This window comes from Phocoena phocoena, chromosome 7, assembly GCF_963924675.1.
Source record: "Phocoena phocoena chromosome 7, mPhoPho1.1, whole genome shotgun sequence".
Taxonomy (NCBI): Eukaryota; Metazoa; Chordata; class Mammalia; order Artiodactyla; family Phocoenidae; genus Phocoena; species Phocoena phocoena.
Window position 1 is genome coordinate 87,229,054 of NC_089225.1, and position 16,456 is coordinate 87,245,509.

Here is a 16,456-nt window from a genome sequence, read left to right on the forward strand (position 1 = left end):
AAGTCCAAGAAAGGTGCAGCTTGTAGTATTGCACGTGGATGAAATATGCTGCTCAGGGTAGCATAATACTTAGGCCTCACAAGGCAAGGAGGAGGAGACAAATACAGAGGACAAACCCCTAGTTAGTATTTATTCTGGATTCTTCAGTGAGCTCAGAAATATGTAGTATTTTTGAAACATTCAGCTAGGGCTCTTTACAAGGATGACTGTGTCTTCAACACCTTTTAGTTACAGCCATGCTTTTCATTCCAAATCATACACGAGTTTAACGTACAGCTTCTACCTCACATAATGGGACATCTGTTAAATCAAAACCACCCAGAGCCACAGGCCATGAAAAGTGGGAAAGGGAATGAATTTCTGCTTGATACAATTTTAGGGAATAGTACTGTGGCTATAGTTTACCCTTTCAAGCACTCTTCATTTTGGTCATTTATATCAGAACATGAAGAAAAGCGACAGTGAGTACAAATGGACACTAAAAGTAATTCCTAGGCTACTAGTAGAAAGTAAAATAAAATTTTTAAAAAGTCCCCTGCCACATTCACAAAGGTGGCATAACTGTATGGATAAGAAAAAGGCTGTAAACTTATAGAAAAGATAAACTCTGGCTTCTAAACAAATTACAGAATTGATTTGCCATTACTCTTGAGTGTTATAGAGAAAACTGTAAACCAGTGGACCTAGTTACCAAAAACACATATCCTCCAAAGACGGGGGATGACCTTAAAGTTTGGCCTGAGCTAGTTTTGTCTTCAAGTTTTCTCCGAGTTTATCCATGAACTCAAATGTATTCAAGTAGTCAGAACGCTGTACACTAATAGCAGAGGAAAAAGAAAAGAAGGAAATTTAGTTTGTCTTTGATCTGGTGGCAGGTAGAGGAAAAGTCCTAGACATGCTACTTAAAGTAACATTCTATTTATTTCTAGAAGAAAACTGATTAATGTGAACAAGCTATAAGTTTATGGCCGATGACTGCTTTCAAGGTTCAAGGGGCTAACCCAGGTTACAGGCAGTCTGAGCAGAGGCTGGGCCACACACACACTCACAGGAGGTTCCTGGCCATGTAGCTTTGAGGGTGAAACTGCCCCAGAGCTTCATTCAGACTAATGCCTGGGACACTGAAATCATCCCACTTCTTATTCCTCATTCTTAAAAATAATAGAACGTATCCAGGTACAGTCATGCTTTTACTCATATCCCCACAAAATGTCACATGTCCTCAAAAAAAAACCTTTAGTAAAAAATTTATTCCTAAGTATTTTATTCTTTTTGATGCTATCATAAATAGAATATTTCAAATATGTTTTTCAAATATTTCAAAAAAAATAGTTTTGCTCCCACTGTGAATGTGATGGTTCTTCCATTTCCATTTTTGTTTTTCGGTGGTGTAAGGAAAAGCTACTTTGTTGTTGCTTATTTATCTAGTATCCAGCTACCTTAGCCTTTTTTTGTTTTATTGTTTGAATTTTATAGATATATAATTTATAACCTGAAAATAAAGACAATTTCATCACTTCTTTTCACATTAAAAAGAATAGCTTTAGTGCTCTTATTTCTACCTTTGTCTTACTTAAAAAGCAAAAGACAATGGACTGGCTATCTAATCCTGCTAATAGGTGCCTATTCAAATTGGCTTGGAAGTAACACACCCATAGGAACATTTCAAACACTGTATTCTTGCTGGAAATTTAAGATAAGAAAGATGTAGTGATGGAGTGTATCCCCATTACTGAGGTATACTGACCCTAACAGAGATCTCTGAGGACACATGGATGGGACATGGGATTTGTGTTAAATTTTAGTATTGTTTCTTGATGTGAGTCATAGTAGCCAACTTTGATTGAGGGAGGAATCCCTGAGCAGCAGCTGATCCAGCTGGGATACGGGCTACCATGTTCTCAAAAAAGTCCTGGGCAATACATGGGCCCTCAAGTATCTGACTGCTGGTTAGATACTTAAGGAAGGGACTATGATAAACCAGACATCTTATACCTGCACTGCTTACTTTTCTTACTGTAAACTGAAGAAAATAAAGAGGTAGAATAAAATAGTCTTGGGGGTCCCTTTGTTTCTAAATGCCTATAATTTTCTTGTTAAATTAAGCAGAACCTTGCCACCCACTTGACTGTAACTAGATCAGGGGTGAGCAAACTACAGCTTGGCCCATGAACCCAGTCTGGGCTGCAGCCCAGTTCTGTACACAGGGTTTGATTGGAACACTGCCACACCCATTAGCTTTTGTGTCACCACTGACTGCTTTCCTGCCATGGAGGCAAAGTTTAATAATTGCCGTATGTTCCACAAAGCCTGAAATGTTTATTATCTGACAATTTACAGATGTCTGCTGACTCCTGAACCAGATGACAAATACTAATTCATGCAACTCCAAAAAGCACTTGATATTTTGAGTCCAGTGAGGATAAATGGTAATTTGACCACAGAGCTTAGGGCATCTTATACTTACTTGGGTAAACCTTTAATACAAGCAGCCAAGTCCTTGGTCATGAAGCCAGCCTCAATGGTCTCAATACAGACTTCTTCCAAAACCTTTGCAAAGAAGCTGAGGTCTTTATTGTTATCAAGTTTAGCTCTGTGGGCTAAGCCTCTGGTCCAGGCAAAAATGGAAGCTAAAAGAGAGGGAGAAAAAAAAAGCACACTTCAATCACGCTGGTTAGAAATATTCCCAAGTGCCTCAGTTCCCCAAAATAGAACAGTTTTTTGTTTGTTTGTTTAGGTAACTGACTTCATTGGCTGCTATCTGCATGAGCTGTAAGTTTTAGGAAAGTTGGAAACATTTTACCAAATTGAAACTTTTCAAAAAACCTGCACTTTTGTAGAGGAAATGTTTTGGATTTTGTTAGACCTTTAAGAAAGCACATATTAAGGGTAGGAATACATGACGCTTAAGGCATTTATGAATTTGGAAAAGGTCACAATCTCTTCTACCTCTTGTCTATATTGGTCTCTTCTCCTCTTTCCAGGCTATAATCTGTTTTAAAGTGCTATCCCTAAAACCTAGTTAAAAGGATTTAACAATGTGGCTTTAGATTCTTAGCTACATGTGACATTTCACTGCAGCAGAGGAAAAGGAAAATGCTTGTTGATAACATTCTTCTCTGTAATGAATATTCTCCCACAAACTGGAAAAGCATATATTGTGTGTATTTTAAGAAACATATTAAAACAGTTCTTATGAGTAGAGCAAATCAGCTGTTTGGTGATGATTTTATACACAAGGCACTGGGCAGCCAAAGGAACACATCTGAGCCCCTTTGGAGATTTCTACTCTGGTTGGAAATCAATGTAGCAGCAAACAATATCTTACCAATGGGATTGGTGGATGTCTCCTGTCCTTTCTGGTACATTCGGTAGTGACGTGTTACAGTCCCGTGGGCAGCCTCTGCTTCTACTGTCTTGCCATCTGGACAAACCAGCACACTGGTCATCATGCCAAGAGAGCCATAACCTATGAGTGGCAGAACATGAAGTATGGGATTCAACTGCATGAAGAGCACTGGGTCTCCCAGAAATGAGAGAAAATGACTTCGTCTTGACAGGTCTCAGTGAGCAAAATAAACATGAGCACATGGAGTCACCAATAATTCTTCTACCTTTCAGAAAAGGCTGTGCTTTTACTTCACTTATCTACCTCAGAGGCACCTGCTCCATGATGAAGAACTCATGGTCTGACTGCCTGCATTCCACCCTAGTTCCGTGACTCCCTAACTACTGTGGCTCAGTTTTCTTACCTGTAAAATTTCATAGGGTTGTTGTGAGAACGAGATGAATATGCATATGTTCGTGAATATATATGAAAAGAATACAATTCCTTAGACTAGTACCCGCCACAGAGTAAGAGCTCAATATATTACTGTCATGCTTACGTGCAGATACTCTGCTGTTCCAGGAAAATAAAGATTAATGAGTTGTCTCCTGCCATCAAGCTGCTCACAGGCTCATGTGGGACTGGGAAGAGAAAGCTGATTAAAAACAGAATGGCTTCCCTGGTGGCACAGTGGTTAAGAATCCGCCTGCCAATGCAGGGGACACGGGTTCAAGCCCTGGTCTGGGAAGATTCCACATGCTATAGAGCAACTAAGCCCATGTGCCACAACTACTGAGCCTGCGCTCCAGAGCCCGTGAGCCACAACTCCTGAAGCCTGCGCACCTACAGCCCGTGCTCCGCAACAAGAGAAGCCACCGCAATGAGAAGCCTGCGCACCGCAACGAAGAGTAGCCCCCGCTTGCCACAGCTAAAGAAAGCCTGCACGCAGCAACAAAGACCCAACGCAGCCAAAAATAAATAAATTAAATAAATTTTAAAAAAGCAACAACAAAAAACACAGAATGGGATGGGTCCAAGCACCTCCCACTCGCCCCTGCTCTCTTTCACAGCCTCCCCAGAACGACTCTATTCTGTGGTTTCCTATTCAGAGAACCACATTACAACTTTTAAGTCCATACAATTGATTTTTCTTCTTTTCTTCTTTTTTCTTTTTTTACACTCGAATTCCAAGAACACTTTTCTCCATTTTTGCTACCTCCCAATAACACCTGTGGAGTTAATAATGTAAATTTATAATAGGCTGCTACTTTGTTTGTTTGAGAGTTAGTACATAAACCCTTTTTAAACTCATCATTTCTGTGCTGAATTAGCAGCTCCTTTCCTATCACTGTGTTGGTATGAGGCTTTAGTAGAGTCTCAAATATTCATTGATTGGAGACGTTTAGGGCCATATCCACAGTGAATGTGTCTATCTATTTATATTAGGAGACACTAGTTGGTACCACTGTCAAAACTGAGGACAGAAATAAAATGTTTGGTGTGAGTCTAAAGTAGTTCATGCCTCTAGAGAAGAATGAACGTAAGAATAGCTCGGCTGGGGGCTTCCCTGGTGGCGCAGTGGTTGAGAGTCCGCCTGTCGATGCAGGGGACACGGGTTCGTGCCCCGGTCTGGGAGGATCCCACATGCCGTGGAGCGGCTGGGCCCGTGAGCCGTGGCTGCTGAGCCTGTGCTCAGCAACAACAGTGAGAGGCCCGCGTACTGCCAAAAAAAAAAAAAGAACAGCTCGGCTGCCTTTTAATCTGTTTAGCTACGTTGAGGTCACCTTTATCTACAGGTGCTGCTCAAACACAGAGCCTTGGTTCCAGGTATCTTATCGGTGCACTGCTGGACACTGCAATTCCACATTCCTATTTTGAAATCCTTTGAACCTCCATAACTTGACAATTACATTGGAGATATCCCTCCAGATACCCTCTTCTTTTTTTTTTTACCCTCTTCTTATTGCCATGAGGACATTTAGAAATGATGGAATGATTTGTGTCCCTTTCTAAGAACTCTGATTACCAGGAAGCTTTTTTACGCACCACAGAATCACCACAAAGCAACACTCCTTCCTCTGCTGCATTCAATATAAACGATTGTGAGGACGTAAGAGAAACAGAAGGAGGGTAAAGAAGGAGAACTGGGTAACTCATTTATCTGACATAAAAGTTATCTTTAACCAGGCAGATTTACTGATTTTCAAACTGATAGATGATTAACTTTTCATAAGAGAAAGAAAAAGTAGTACTTCCTGGGGAAAAGCAAACATAATTAAAGCTACCACAAACATTCATCGGGGGAAATTCAGTTTACACAGCTACCCTGAGTAACTGAAGTTGGAGGGCAACTTGGTGCCGAGGAAATCAGGGAAGGGAGCATTTTTGCTCATTTGGTCCTTATCTCTGGCATGAAGCTCCTGGTTCCTGGAATTTCTGTGAAGAGCCCGGGGCTGCTTTGCTCAATTCTGTGTGTTTCAAGCTAAGCAGTAAACACATGTGTCTTACAGGGTGACAGAAGAGCCGTCAAGGCTGGCAAAAGGGGCACGATCTGTAACTGTCTCCAGATGAATGGGCTCTTGGAGGGAGGCCCCTCGCTTAGGAGACAACCCTGGGCCCTCCTTGCCCGAGTCCCCTAGCTTTTCAGGTTCTCATCAGAAGGCAGATAAGGGTGGGGGGTGGTTTTCAGATCGGGCCGCTGGGCTACCATTGGAGGCAGGGAAGCTTCAAGCGGGGAAAGGGCTGAGACATAAGCTATGTCAGCCTCTGAGGCTGAAGCCGGGAGTCTCAACCCACGAGTTAATTCCTGTGCGTCCCTGCCAGAAGTCGCCTACCCAGTCTGAGCTTAATCTCCTCATCTGTCAGCTAAGAAGATGGACCTGGACGCCTTGCGTCGTTAACATTTCATGACTTTTAGCAGCAAAGGGCTACAGAATCCCCCTTCCTGTACCAGAGAGCTAGCAGGGCATGACCTGTCTGCTGCAGGCCAAGCCCACCTCCACTTGGTTCTCCAGCTCCTTACCTTGGGCCACGGAGTCCGACTGCACATCCCCATCATAGTTTTTACAGGCCCAGATGAAGCCTCCTTCTGATTTCATAGCTTGGGCCACCATGTCATCGATGAGCCTGTGCTCATACCAGATATTCTGAGCTTCAAACTGAGATTTGTACTGCCTAAGAAACAAGAAAGAAAAGAGAACAACAGACAAAGAAAACTGGTTTTGTTGGGTTACCATGTGCCTCTCCAAAGGAGTCGGGGTGGGGTTGGAAGCAGCACATTTTAGTTGAAGCAACACAAATTTGAGAACCAGACAGACATGGGCTCAAATCTCTGCCCACTCATTTTCTAGTTGTGAAACCACAATTTCCCCTTCTGTAAGGGTGATTTCATCCACTCTGCAGAGATGTGAGAATTAAACAAGGCAGTGGAGTGTTCCAAGTACTACTTTTACAGTTTTCAATACACCACTAATGAGATTCATGAGATTCAGCTTACTTTAAGAATGTAATTGGGGAGAAAAACACTACTTTACTGCTCAATATCATTCAGGAAACTAGGACAGCTTCTAGGTTTGATATAGATAGGTAGTAGAAGGAGGAATTAAAATGTCTCAGGAAAGATACCTAAAATCCTAGCCGTGGCCTGAATGCTTGTATCTAAACGGGAGGGACGCCATCTTAAAAGTCAACAAGTGCTCAGGTATTGTTGAACTCAAGGTTGTTATAAATGTAGACTTATGTTTAAATGACTCCACTAAAGCAGAGTTTTATTTATTTATTTTTAATAAAATCAATCAATTAATTAATTTAAACTTTTGGGCCCGCGGCTTATGGGATCTTAATTCCCTGGACTAGGGATTGAACCCATGCCCTCAGCAGTAAAAGCGTGGAGTCCTAACCACTGGACCACCAGGGAATTCCCAAAAGCAGAGTTTTACTTATTTATTTATTTATTTATTTGCTGTACGTGGGCCTCTCACTGTTGTGGCCTCTCCTGTTGCGGAGCACAGGCTCCGGACGCGCAGGCTCAGCGGCCATGGCTCACGGGCCCAGCCGCTCCGCGGCATGTGGGATCTTCCCGGACCGGGGCACAAACCCGTGTCCCCTGCATCGGCAGGCGGACTCTCAACCACTGCGCCACCAGGGAAGCCCCCAAAAGCAGTTTTAAATCTTAACAGTGGGCTTCAGAAACAATGGAAATGGGCCCAAACTCAAACTCACACCCATGAAAAATCAGAACTTTCTATCACTAACAGGGTACCTTTACTCACACATTAAATAACTCTGGCCCTGAAGAAAATAAACGTCGGGACTTTATCTGAGAACACACTTCTCTTCTAAAAGCAATTCAAGAGTTTCGTTTCACTCCTGTTAAATCTCAGTTTTGTCCTTATCTGAATGGGATAGTGATGGTTTTCACTCAATTTGTCCCACAATCAAAAGGATAAGCATACAAATTCTATATTATAAATGCCAGCTTATGTGACAAAAAAGAAAAAGAACTGTAGTTACTTGTCATATATCTCCTGAAAGATGTCTTTAAAACGTCCATCATATTTCTTTAGAATAGTGTTTTTGGTGCTCAGATACAAAGGCCAATTCTTAGACAGAGCCATCAGGAAGGAACTGTGTGCAAAATCTTTGATTGCCTTATCTTGATTGTACATCCCCATGGCAACACCACCACCCTCTGTGGGGGGACAACAATGAGGGAAAAAAGAAAGGTAAACAGGGTATAGTTGTAACAAGTCTATATACACCCACCACCCCCAAAACACTCAATTCCCAGCTCTCATGTCTGAGTCCAGGCTTCAAACTTCAATATTCCATGAGCTCCTGAGACACATAATCAGAGGAAAGTCAGTTCTAGGTAAGGACATTCTAACTTGTTCTGAAAGGGCAACATGAAAGGGCAACAAAGAGAAAAACATGGTCTTCAGGATCCTAAGGTTCTTGAAATACCAAAAGCTACTGAAACGAACCAGAAATATACTCAAGAGTTGAATAATTTTTAAAGTCTCTTTTCACACTTTAAAAATTTCAAGCATGTTTTTTAAACTCTAAGTGTGAACTCAATCCTTAGCTACTGAGAAAACTTTGCATTTCAAATACTGGATGAAAATTCTTGTAATTTCCTGGCAGATACTGAAAGTTCATTCTGTCATTGGTAGAAATAATTACACTCCATGTAATCACTGGTGTTTCACAGCTCTTATTGTTTGAACTTTGTTATTACTGAAAGCTAGAACTTGAATCTGTGCCACTGCCCAGGGCCAGCTGGGGCTGAGGATGTTAGAGCTGCTGAAACTGGCAGAACTAGAGTCCATTAAAATGATATGATTTAGAGGAGTCAAGGAAAATAACAGCTAGGTAAGTTTTGAGGTTTTGTTTGTGTGAGTGCTTTTAACAACCTTAACAGTGGAGAAAGAGGGTCCTCTGTTCTTTCAACAGCTTTTGGGAGGCATTTGCCATAATGGACCTTAGAAGCAGCAGGACGGGGTGTGGGGGGAAGAAGAGGCAAGAAAACCAAACTTTCCACGTTCACAGAACAAATACTCAGAAGGATGAGAAGAAAACTTCAGCAAATAAATAATGCAGCCATTTTCAAATACAAACCCTACCAGAGCCAAAGGGCAGGATTACATGACAGGTGATTTGGGGCTATTAATTTGTGCACAACAGACTCCTGTCAACCTTCCCTCCACGTTTTAAGAGAGATGCATAATTATCTACTTGCATTTCCAATTATCTATATGCATTTCCAATTAAGTGGCTAGTTCTTTTTATGCCTTTAGCAATGCCACAGGAAGCCATGGCATTGATTTTGAGTCCTATGGAAACGTTGTAGATTCAGGTTGTATTTTTAGGCAGCCACACAATTTTCACAGAACTTTAAAAAAAAACAGTAATAACGCTGTCTAAACGATCTGCTAAAAAAATGAAAGATGTAGCTCATGGTGGACTTACACATACCTGTGAAGTTATGTACCAGGAATGTCGTTTTGGGGGATCCATCGCTTGGCGTGTAGGATATCTCTACTTTTCCAGGCCCCGGGACAACAAAATCAGTTGCTCTGTACTGTATGGGGGAAAAAAGGTATATTAAAAAAACAAAAACAAAAAAACCCCCCAAAAAACCCAAAACTGTCCTAGCTAGTTAGTGGTAGTACACATTAGAAATCAATATTTATCAGGGGCCTACCATGCATGGGGCAGTTTTCTGAGTACAGATATGGATATGAGAGAGAATAACAAAGTATTTCCCCTTATGAAGCTTAAGACCTAACAAAGACAAAAAAAGAAGTAACATTAGAGCTTTCAAATGTCAAAAGGGGGCACAGATAAAAAATGCTATTGGAGGGCTTCCCTGGTGGCGCAGTGGTTGAGAGTCCGCCTGCCGATGCAGGGGACACGGGTTCGTGCCCCGGTCTGGGAAGATCCCACATGCCGCGGAGTGGCTGGGCCCGTGAGCCATGGCCGCTGAGCCTGCGTGTCCGGAGCCTGTGCTCCGCAATGGGAGAGGCCACAACAGTGAGAGGCCCGTGTACCACACACACACACAAAAAAAGCTATTGGAAGACAGAGGAAGAGGAATGACTATAACCTGGAGGTCAAGGAAGTCTTCCTATAGGGAGATAATATACTAGCTGTAGCACTGAACATAATGATGAGAATGCTAATGCCTGGTTCTCACTGTATGACATACTTTAAGTGATTAACTTGTATCCCATATTACCTCATTTGATTCTTCCATCAATCTTACAAGGGAGGAACTGTGATGTAGTGGAAATAATGCATCTAGGGTCAAAAGACTCGGGATCTGGTCCTTGGACCTTTAGGACTCGGTCTCTTCATGGTAATCACTGCTACTAATGCCCAGCCCAGGACCTGTCCACATGAAGCAATCATTCTGAAAGCAGCTGCAACAGGCTGATGACCCTTAGGAAAGGGCCTGTGGAGGACTGCTACCTTTGGTATGGAAAATGTGCCCAGCCCACACTAGGCTTATGTCAATCTTTGCTGCCTTGTATCTTCTTCAATGGCTTAGATTAGAATCCTTTCAGGGTCAGGTACCAGCCGATGCCAGCCAAATCTATTTGTCTGTTTTGTGTAGAATAATACTAATAACAGCTGGTAGAAAAGCTGTCAGATAATGATACAGATTAAATACTCTATGCAGAATATTTCTGACATATAAAGTCCTTCACTATGGGTGGTAATTGATTCCCATTTCTCAAAAGGCAGAAACTGAGGCACCAAAGTACAATAGATGCTTTCTAGAGGTTTGGAGTTTTCAATCTAGACTTTAATAAATAGAATGACCATTCTTCCAGGTGATTGATGCCAAAATAATAATTAAAAAAAAAAAAAAAAGGAAAAGGACATCATTGAACTCGTAAGAACTTAAGAGTGGTGTTCCCAGGATTAGTGAGCTTGTAGCACTCCCATCTACATCCCCTCTCCTGGGCCTCTGAGAGCTATCTGTGAAGGGACTGGCCAGGATGAAGGGATAGTCTGAGCCACACGGTAGAACAAAGTGAACTACCCCTCAAGGATGACCTGGTGACCCTGCCCCCAGGAACGGAGAGTGGTCTGCTCTACCCATACTATTTTTAAGGACGGCTACATCAAAGCCTCTGGGTGTCAGCATCAGGGAGACTTGTTTTTAAGGCTCTTTTAAGACATAAGCTGCTTTCTATGAAAGTCTAAAACTTCAGTTTCAACACAGAACTTTTATTTTGTTTAGCTGGCAATTTTTGTTTAATTTGGCAACAAGCCTACTTGTATAGAAGTACAGAAACTGTACTTTTTTTTTCCCAAGCAGGAAGGAAATGTTTTAAAGAGACTTTTCAACTACTGAGTCAGTTTTTCCTTTTATGCATGAAACGATCATGTTTAATATAATCTTTGGTAGTTTTCAACTCTGTCTGCACATTAGAATCACCTGGGGAGCTTTAAAATGCCATGGAATTCAGATTTAGCTGGTATAGGGTGGGACTCAGGCACTGGAATTAAAACAAACAAAATTTTTTTAAAACGCGAAGCAAAATAAAACAAACACCAAAAAACCTGTAAAGGGACCTTACTGTACAGCCACAGGGTTTGGCTGAACCACTGATTTGGCCGAACCACAGGAAATTATCTAAATAAAAATGTCTACATCATATGGTTTAATCTAATAAAAAGATAAGGAAGAAAAAAACATGCCTGAAAAACATCATTTGTGTTGAGACAGGTACCCATCTGTAAGTTTATCTGTATTTACTTTTATCTAAATGTATACATACATTCATTTCTCAATTCTGTACCTCACTTAATCGGATAGATAATCGGTAGATAAGATAAAATAAAGATAAGAATAAAGCACATATAAATCAGAACTGCTGGGCAGTCAAAGCCCGTGAAAAAATAATATGGATTTTTTGATGATGGCCATTCTGACTGGTGTGAGATGATATCTCATTGTAGTTTTGATTTCATTTCTCTAATGATTAATGCTTTGTGACCGCCTGGAGGGGTGGGATAGGGAGGGTGGGAGGGAGACGCAAGAGGGAAGAGATATGGGAACATATGTATACGTATAACTGATTCACTTTGTTATAAAGCAGAAACTAACACACCATTGTAAAGCAATTATACTCCAATAAAGATGTAAAAAAAAAAAGAATATGGAAAATCAAATTATGCCAACACCACTTACTTGATCGCCATAAGCATGACGACCTATGATGATGGGTTTTACCCATCCACTCACAAGCCGGGGGATATTTTTGCAGATAATAGCTTCTCTGAACACAGTGCCACCCAGAATATTTCGGATGGTGCCATTTGGTGATTTCCACATTTGTTTCAACTTGAACTCCTCTACCCTCTTCTCATCGGGGGTGATGGTGGCACACTTGACACCAACGTTGTATTTCTTTATAGCTTCTGCAGCGTCCTTGGTGACCTGGTCATTGGTGGCATCGCGATTCTCTATGCCTAAATCATAGCTGGGAGGAAAAATTGTAAGCGTAACTTTCCAGGCAAACCGACAGGAGATTGAGGGTACTCCTATTCTATCCCCATGCACCACTCTGTGCATGGTGATGGCATGCAGGGCCTGCCCTGCAGAAAGTGAAGACTCCATATGTACCCAAATCTGCCAAGTTTTAGCATTAGTGTATCCTAGACACAGAAGATGGCTGCCAACTAAAAAAAAAGCACCAAGAAAGGCTGGACTGCTAGGCCACGCATGCCTTCCCGTGTGTGGGAAGCTGTCTAGAAGGAAACTAAATGGAAACCACTGCGCTCTGCCCTGCTGCCTGCTCTTCACCATAGAGGCAATAATAATAGCGCACCAGCAACCTTTCTGCAGACTGCCTTCCGCACGATTAACATAAGAATGCAAGCCCAAACATTAATTTTCCCTTAGTAAATATTGTGCTCTAAAAATAAAGGGGTCAGAGGGTTTCTAGTATTTTGGCACTGAAGTGTTGGAGTTACAGATGAGACGGACACTGCCAAAAAAAGCTAATGACCCCTTCATTAATGACAGTCATATGAAGAAGCTTTCCCTAAATCTTGGGCAAATCTTTCTTCTGGAAACAAGCCTGCAGTTTATAGAATGAGTAATGGAATCCAGCAGTGGTTTTATAGACCCCAGTGAATTATAGCTTAATACACACCAACACCCAGACTGCAGGTTATTCAGAGTAGGAAAGAATGCTGGTTGTCCATGAAGTATAGAAAAAGACTGTAAAGCTTTATTTAAAGTATGTAATAGTTTGCCAAAAGCAGGAAAAACAAAACAGTAATGAACAGTTTATTTTGTTCGCCAAGGCTTTAAAAGTTTTCCAAATTTTTTCACCCTTCAAAACTTGCTGAACCATTAAGCCTCTAGATTTCTCGCTTCAGTTCCTGTATTTTCCTTTCCTTAGATATCCCAACTTGTGACGGAAATGCAAAAGGGAATCCAATCTTACAATGTATCTCCAAATAATAATTCCAAACTGCCTTGACTGTTTTGGCTTCCTCCCTCCCCTTGAGGGTGTATCGTGCATTTGCATTAACCAGGCCTCCTTAGGAGATATCCTTCCTTCTTAGTCTTGTAAGGGGTCATGATGACCCACTACTTGCTTTGTACGCACAGATGTGGATTGTGTGTAAACTGTCAATACATCATTTGGGTCAATACAACCCTTTACTCAAAAACTTCCTTAACTGCTCTTTCACCTCTAGCGGGCAGAACAGTCCTCAGAGCTTCCTGAAAGACTGTCTCCTGGGTTATAATCCTCAAGTTGGCATGAATAAAATTTTCCATTTCTTTCTTAGGTTAATTTTTTTTTCATGGACACTTACAAAGCCACTGACTTTCTTATCTTATGGTTTAGGGACTGCTCAATATCTCTAAATGTCTACTCCTAACTGAAACAAGCAATGTGGTCAGCAGTATTTATGTTCGTAGGAAACATTTTTCATCAGGTTGGATTTTTTGCTTCTCTTCTTAACATTTCTAAGCGAAAAGAATGAATAAATGGCCTCGATTACTGTCTAGCCAACAGAAAATAAAACAAATGAGTCACTCCACTCCCCTCAAAAAGAGCCAATCATGTAATAATAATAGCAATTTTGGAACAACTTATACTTGTTTAAGTCTCCAAAAATTCTTTAGTCTTTAGCCAGTGACTCTTTGCCTTCTAGGCATAATGACTGTCCTTTAAACCTCCTTATGCCTCTATACTAAAGCAGCTCAAAAGCACCTTTGCAGCTACTATACTGGGAAGAGCTCTGCAAATTCACCTATTATCATGTAAAGTGTTTGTAAAATGCTTCTTTAACCACTTGGATGATTTTTTTTTTTTAACTTTAATTAATTAATTAATTAGGGCTGCATTGAGTCTTCGTGGCTGGGCTTTCTCTAGTTCCGCTTAGTTGCAGTGCGGGGGCTTCTCATTGCAGTGGCTTCTCTTGTTGCGAGCACGGGCTCTAGGCACGCAGGCTTCAGTAGTTGTGGCGCACTGGTTTATTTGCTCCGCGGCGTGTGGGTTCTTCGCAGACCAGGGATTGAACCTGTGTCCCCTGCATTGGCAGGTGGATTCCTAACCACTGCACCACCAGGGAAGTCCCTGGATGATGTTTTTATAGTGTCATTTCCTGTGTGTTTGGTGGACCTCTGCAGATATTTGCTCCCTCCCTCTCATGGCTGCAATATAGATATTATCCACACCTTAGGCTTAGAATAATTAAAAAGGGCATTTAATGACAACATGTGAATTAAATGTCTACACCCAAGCAAATAACAGGTCCTCAGGACAGTCTGAGGAATAATTCTGGGTTAAGGCAAACACGCTTACAGTTGCCAATAGTTTGGCTGAAATGTGTTGTTCAATATATTACCCTGCCAGTCTTCAGCCTCTCCACCCCTGTGAAAATTCTGTCTCTACCTAGTCCAAATGTACAAAGAGCATGAGCAAATGTATGAAAAACATAGGGGGAAGAAAAATGAAAGAATTCCATAGAGATTTTCATATCTGTCCCCAAATACTTTTTTTTTTTTTTTTTTTTTTTTGCGGTACACGGGCCTCTCACTGTTGTGGCCTCTCCCGTAGTGGAGCACAGGCTCCGGACGCGCAGGATCAGCGGCCATGTCTCACAGGCCCAGCGGCTCCGCGGCATGTGGGATCGTCCCAGACCGGGGCACGAACCTGTGTCCCCTGCACTGGCAGGCGGACTCTCAACCACTGCGCCACCAGGGAAGCCCCACAAATAGTTTTAATACAGGGTAAAGGCTCCAATCTCCAGGACACAAATGGTTTACGGAACTTGTGAAAGGTCGGGGTTGTATTAGATAACGTCAAGAATTCTTTCTGTGCTACAATTGTACGAAAAGGGTAAAAGACAAGGAATGAAAAAGACAAGGAATGAAAAGGAATGTTTCTCCAGGTCAAGATGAGCTAACAGACCCCCAAGCCATGAACCACCTGGCCAGAGAAGGTAAACAGGACACACATCCTGACCCACTGAAACTAACATTTAAGAAATGTCACAGAAATTTCACAAGCTTCTCAGTTCTTCCCCTTTAAAAACAACCCCAACTCAAAGACCAATTTGGAGTGGATCTGAGACTTGTCTCCCAGTCCCTTCTTGGCGCCCTGCAAATAACCCCTTACTTTGCTGCAAACACCTACTGTCAGAGTTTGGCTTTCTGCACCAGGGGCACACCAGTTACACATTCATTTGCTTATAAGCTCACCAAAAGCTTTATACACAAGGTACAGTGGTATCTATGTAAAAAAGCGACTTATAACCTGAAATCACACATGCTTTCTGACTTTGCTGCTTGGCAGAGTGATTCATTTACCTGTGCAGGTCCAATTCCACATAGGGAAAAATAAGTTTCTCTTTAATCAACTCCCAAATGATTCGTGTCATTTCATCTCCTTGCATCTCTACTACAGAACCGCCTTGGATTTTTTGAGACATTTTGACTTCAATAAACCTTCAAGAGGAAAAATGATAAGACACATAGCTCATCATTTGCCTCATTACCATGTAAAAACAAAATACAATTTGGTGACTTCTAAAAGAACAATTCATAACAGCATGACTGCATAAAAAGCTAATAATAACATTAACCATTAGAATCGAATACGTTTGCTGTATAAAGCATTGTGTTACATGTTTCTTGTGTGGTTTCTGAATCAACACTCACAACAACCCTGTAAGATGGAAATTATTTTTCCATTCTACTTTGCTAAAAGAAAAAAGCTTTCACAAGGCCATCCGGCTGGAGGGTCGGCTGGAAGGTCGGGGAGCCTGAGCCGGTCACATGCCCTTAATAATGTAATCATTATTCTTGACTGTTGGTTTGTCCTATAAAATGAGATTATTTCCACAATATCATGTTTATTTGAAAACCTCTATCCAACTCCTCATTCTACTGGGCCCTCAAGAGGAGCAGAATGATATGTGCTACTATTTCCCCTCTTTTAAGAGGCTGTTTTGGTTAAAACAACTATCCTTGAGGAGATTCAACAATTTCCAGCGAGCCATTTTAAAGAAACTTTAAGTCCTTTTAAAAATGAAAGATGAAGAATTCCAGGTGGAACTATATTTTCCTAGAGACAATAACGGATATTGGGGATG

The 16,456-nt window shown here is 41.5% G+C and overlaps 1 protein-coding gene and 1 non-coding gene across 2 annotated transcripts; both read right to left on the reverse strand.

The window, feature by feature from the left end:
* Window positions 1–726: 726 nt before the first annotated feature.
* IDH1 (isocitrate dehydrogenase (NADP(+)) 1) lies at window positions 727–15,793 on the reverse strand. The gene is made up of 8 exons (XM_065881077.1): window positions 15,672–15,793; window positions 12,030–12,321; window positions 9,302–9,407; window positions 7,841–8,018; window positions 6,351–6,502; window positions 3,329–3,469; window positions 2,468–2,630; window positions 727–817 (listed from the first exon to the last, which is right to left on the reverse strand). Exons 1-8 carry the CDS (start codon window positions 15,791–15,793, stop codon window positions 727–729), a joined length of 1,245 nt encoding a protein of 414 aa, XP_065737149.1.
* TRNAK-UUU (transfer RNA lysine (anticodon UUU)) lies at window positions 7,171–7,244 on the reverse strand. The gene has a single exon. It is a non-coding gene; the product is annotated as a tRNA-Lys (tRNA).
* Window positions 15,794–16,456: the final 663 nt, after the last annotated feature.

Coding starts and splice junctions, on each gene's coding strand:
- IDH1 (XM_065881077.1), bottom strand. CDS start 15,793: ATGTCTCAAAAAATCCAAGGCGGTTCTGTAGTAGAGATGCAAGGAGAT. Junction 3,470..6,350: donor GTCGGACTCCGTGGCCCAAG/GTAAGGAGCTGG, acceptor TGCCACTCATAG/GTTATGGCTCTCTTGGCATG. Junction 818..2,467: donor TGTATTAAAGGTTTACCCAA/GTAAGTATAAGA, acceptor CTCTGCTATTAG/TGTACAGCGTTCTGACTACT.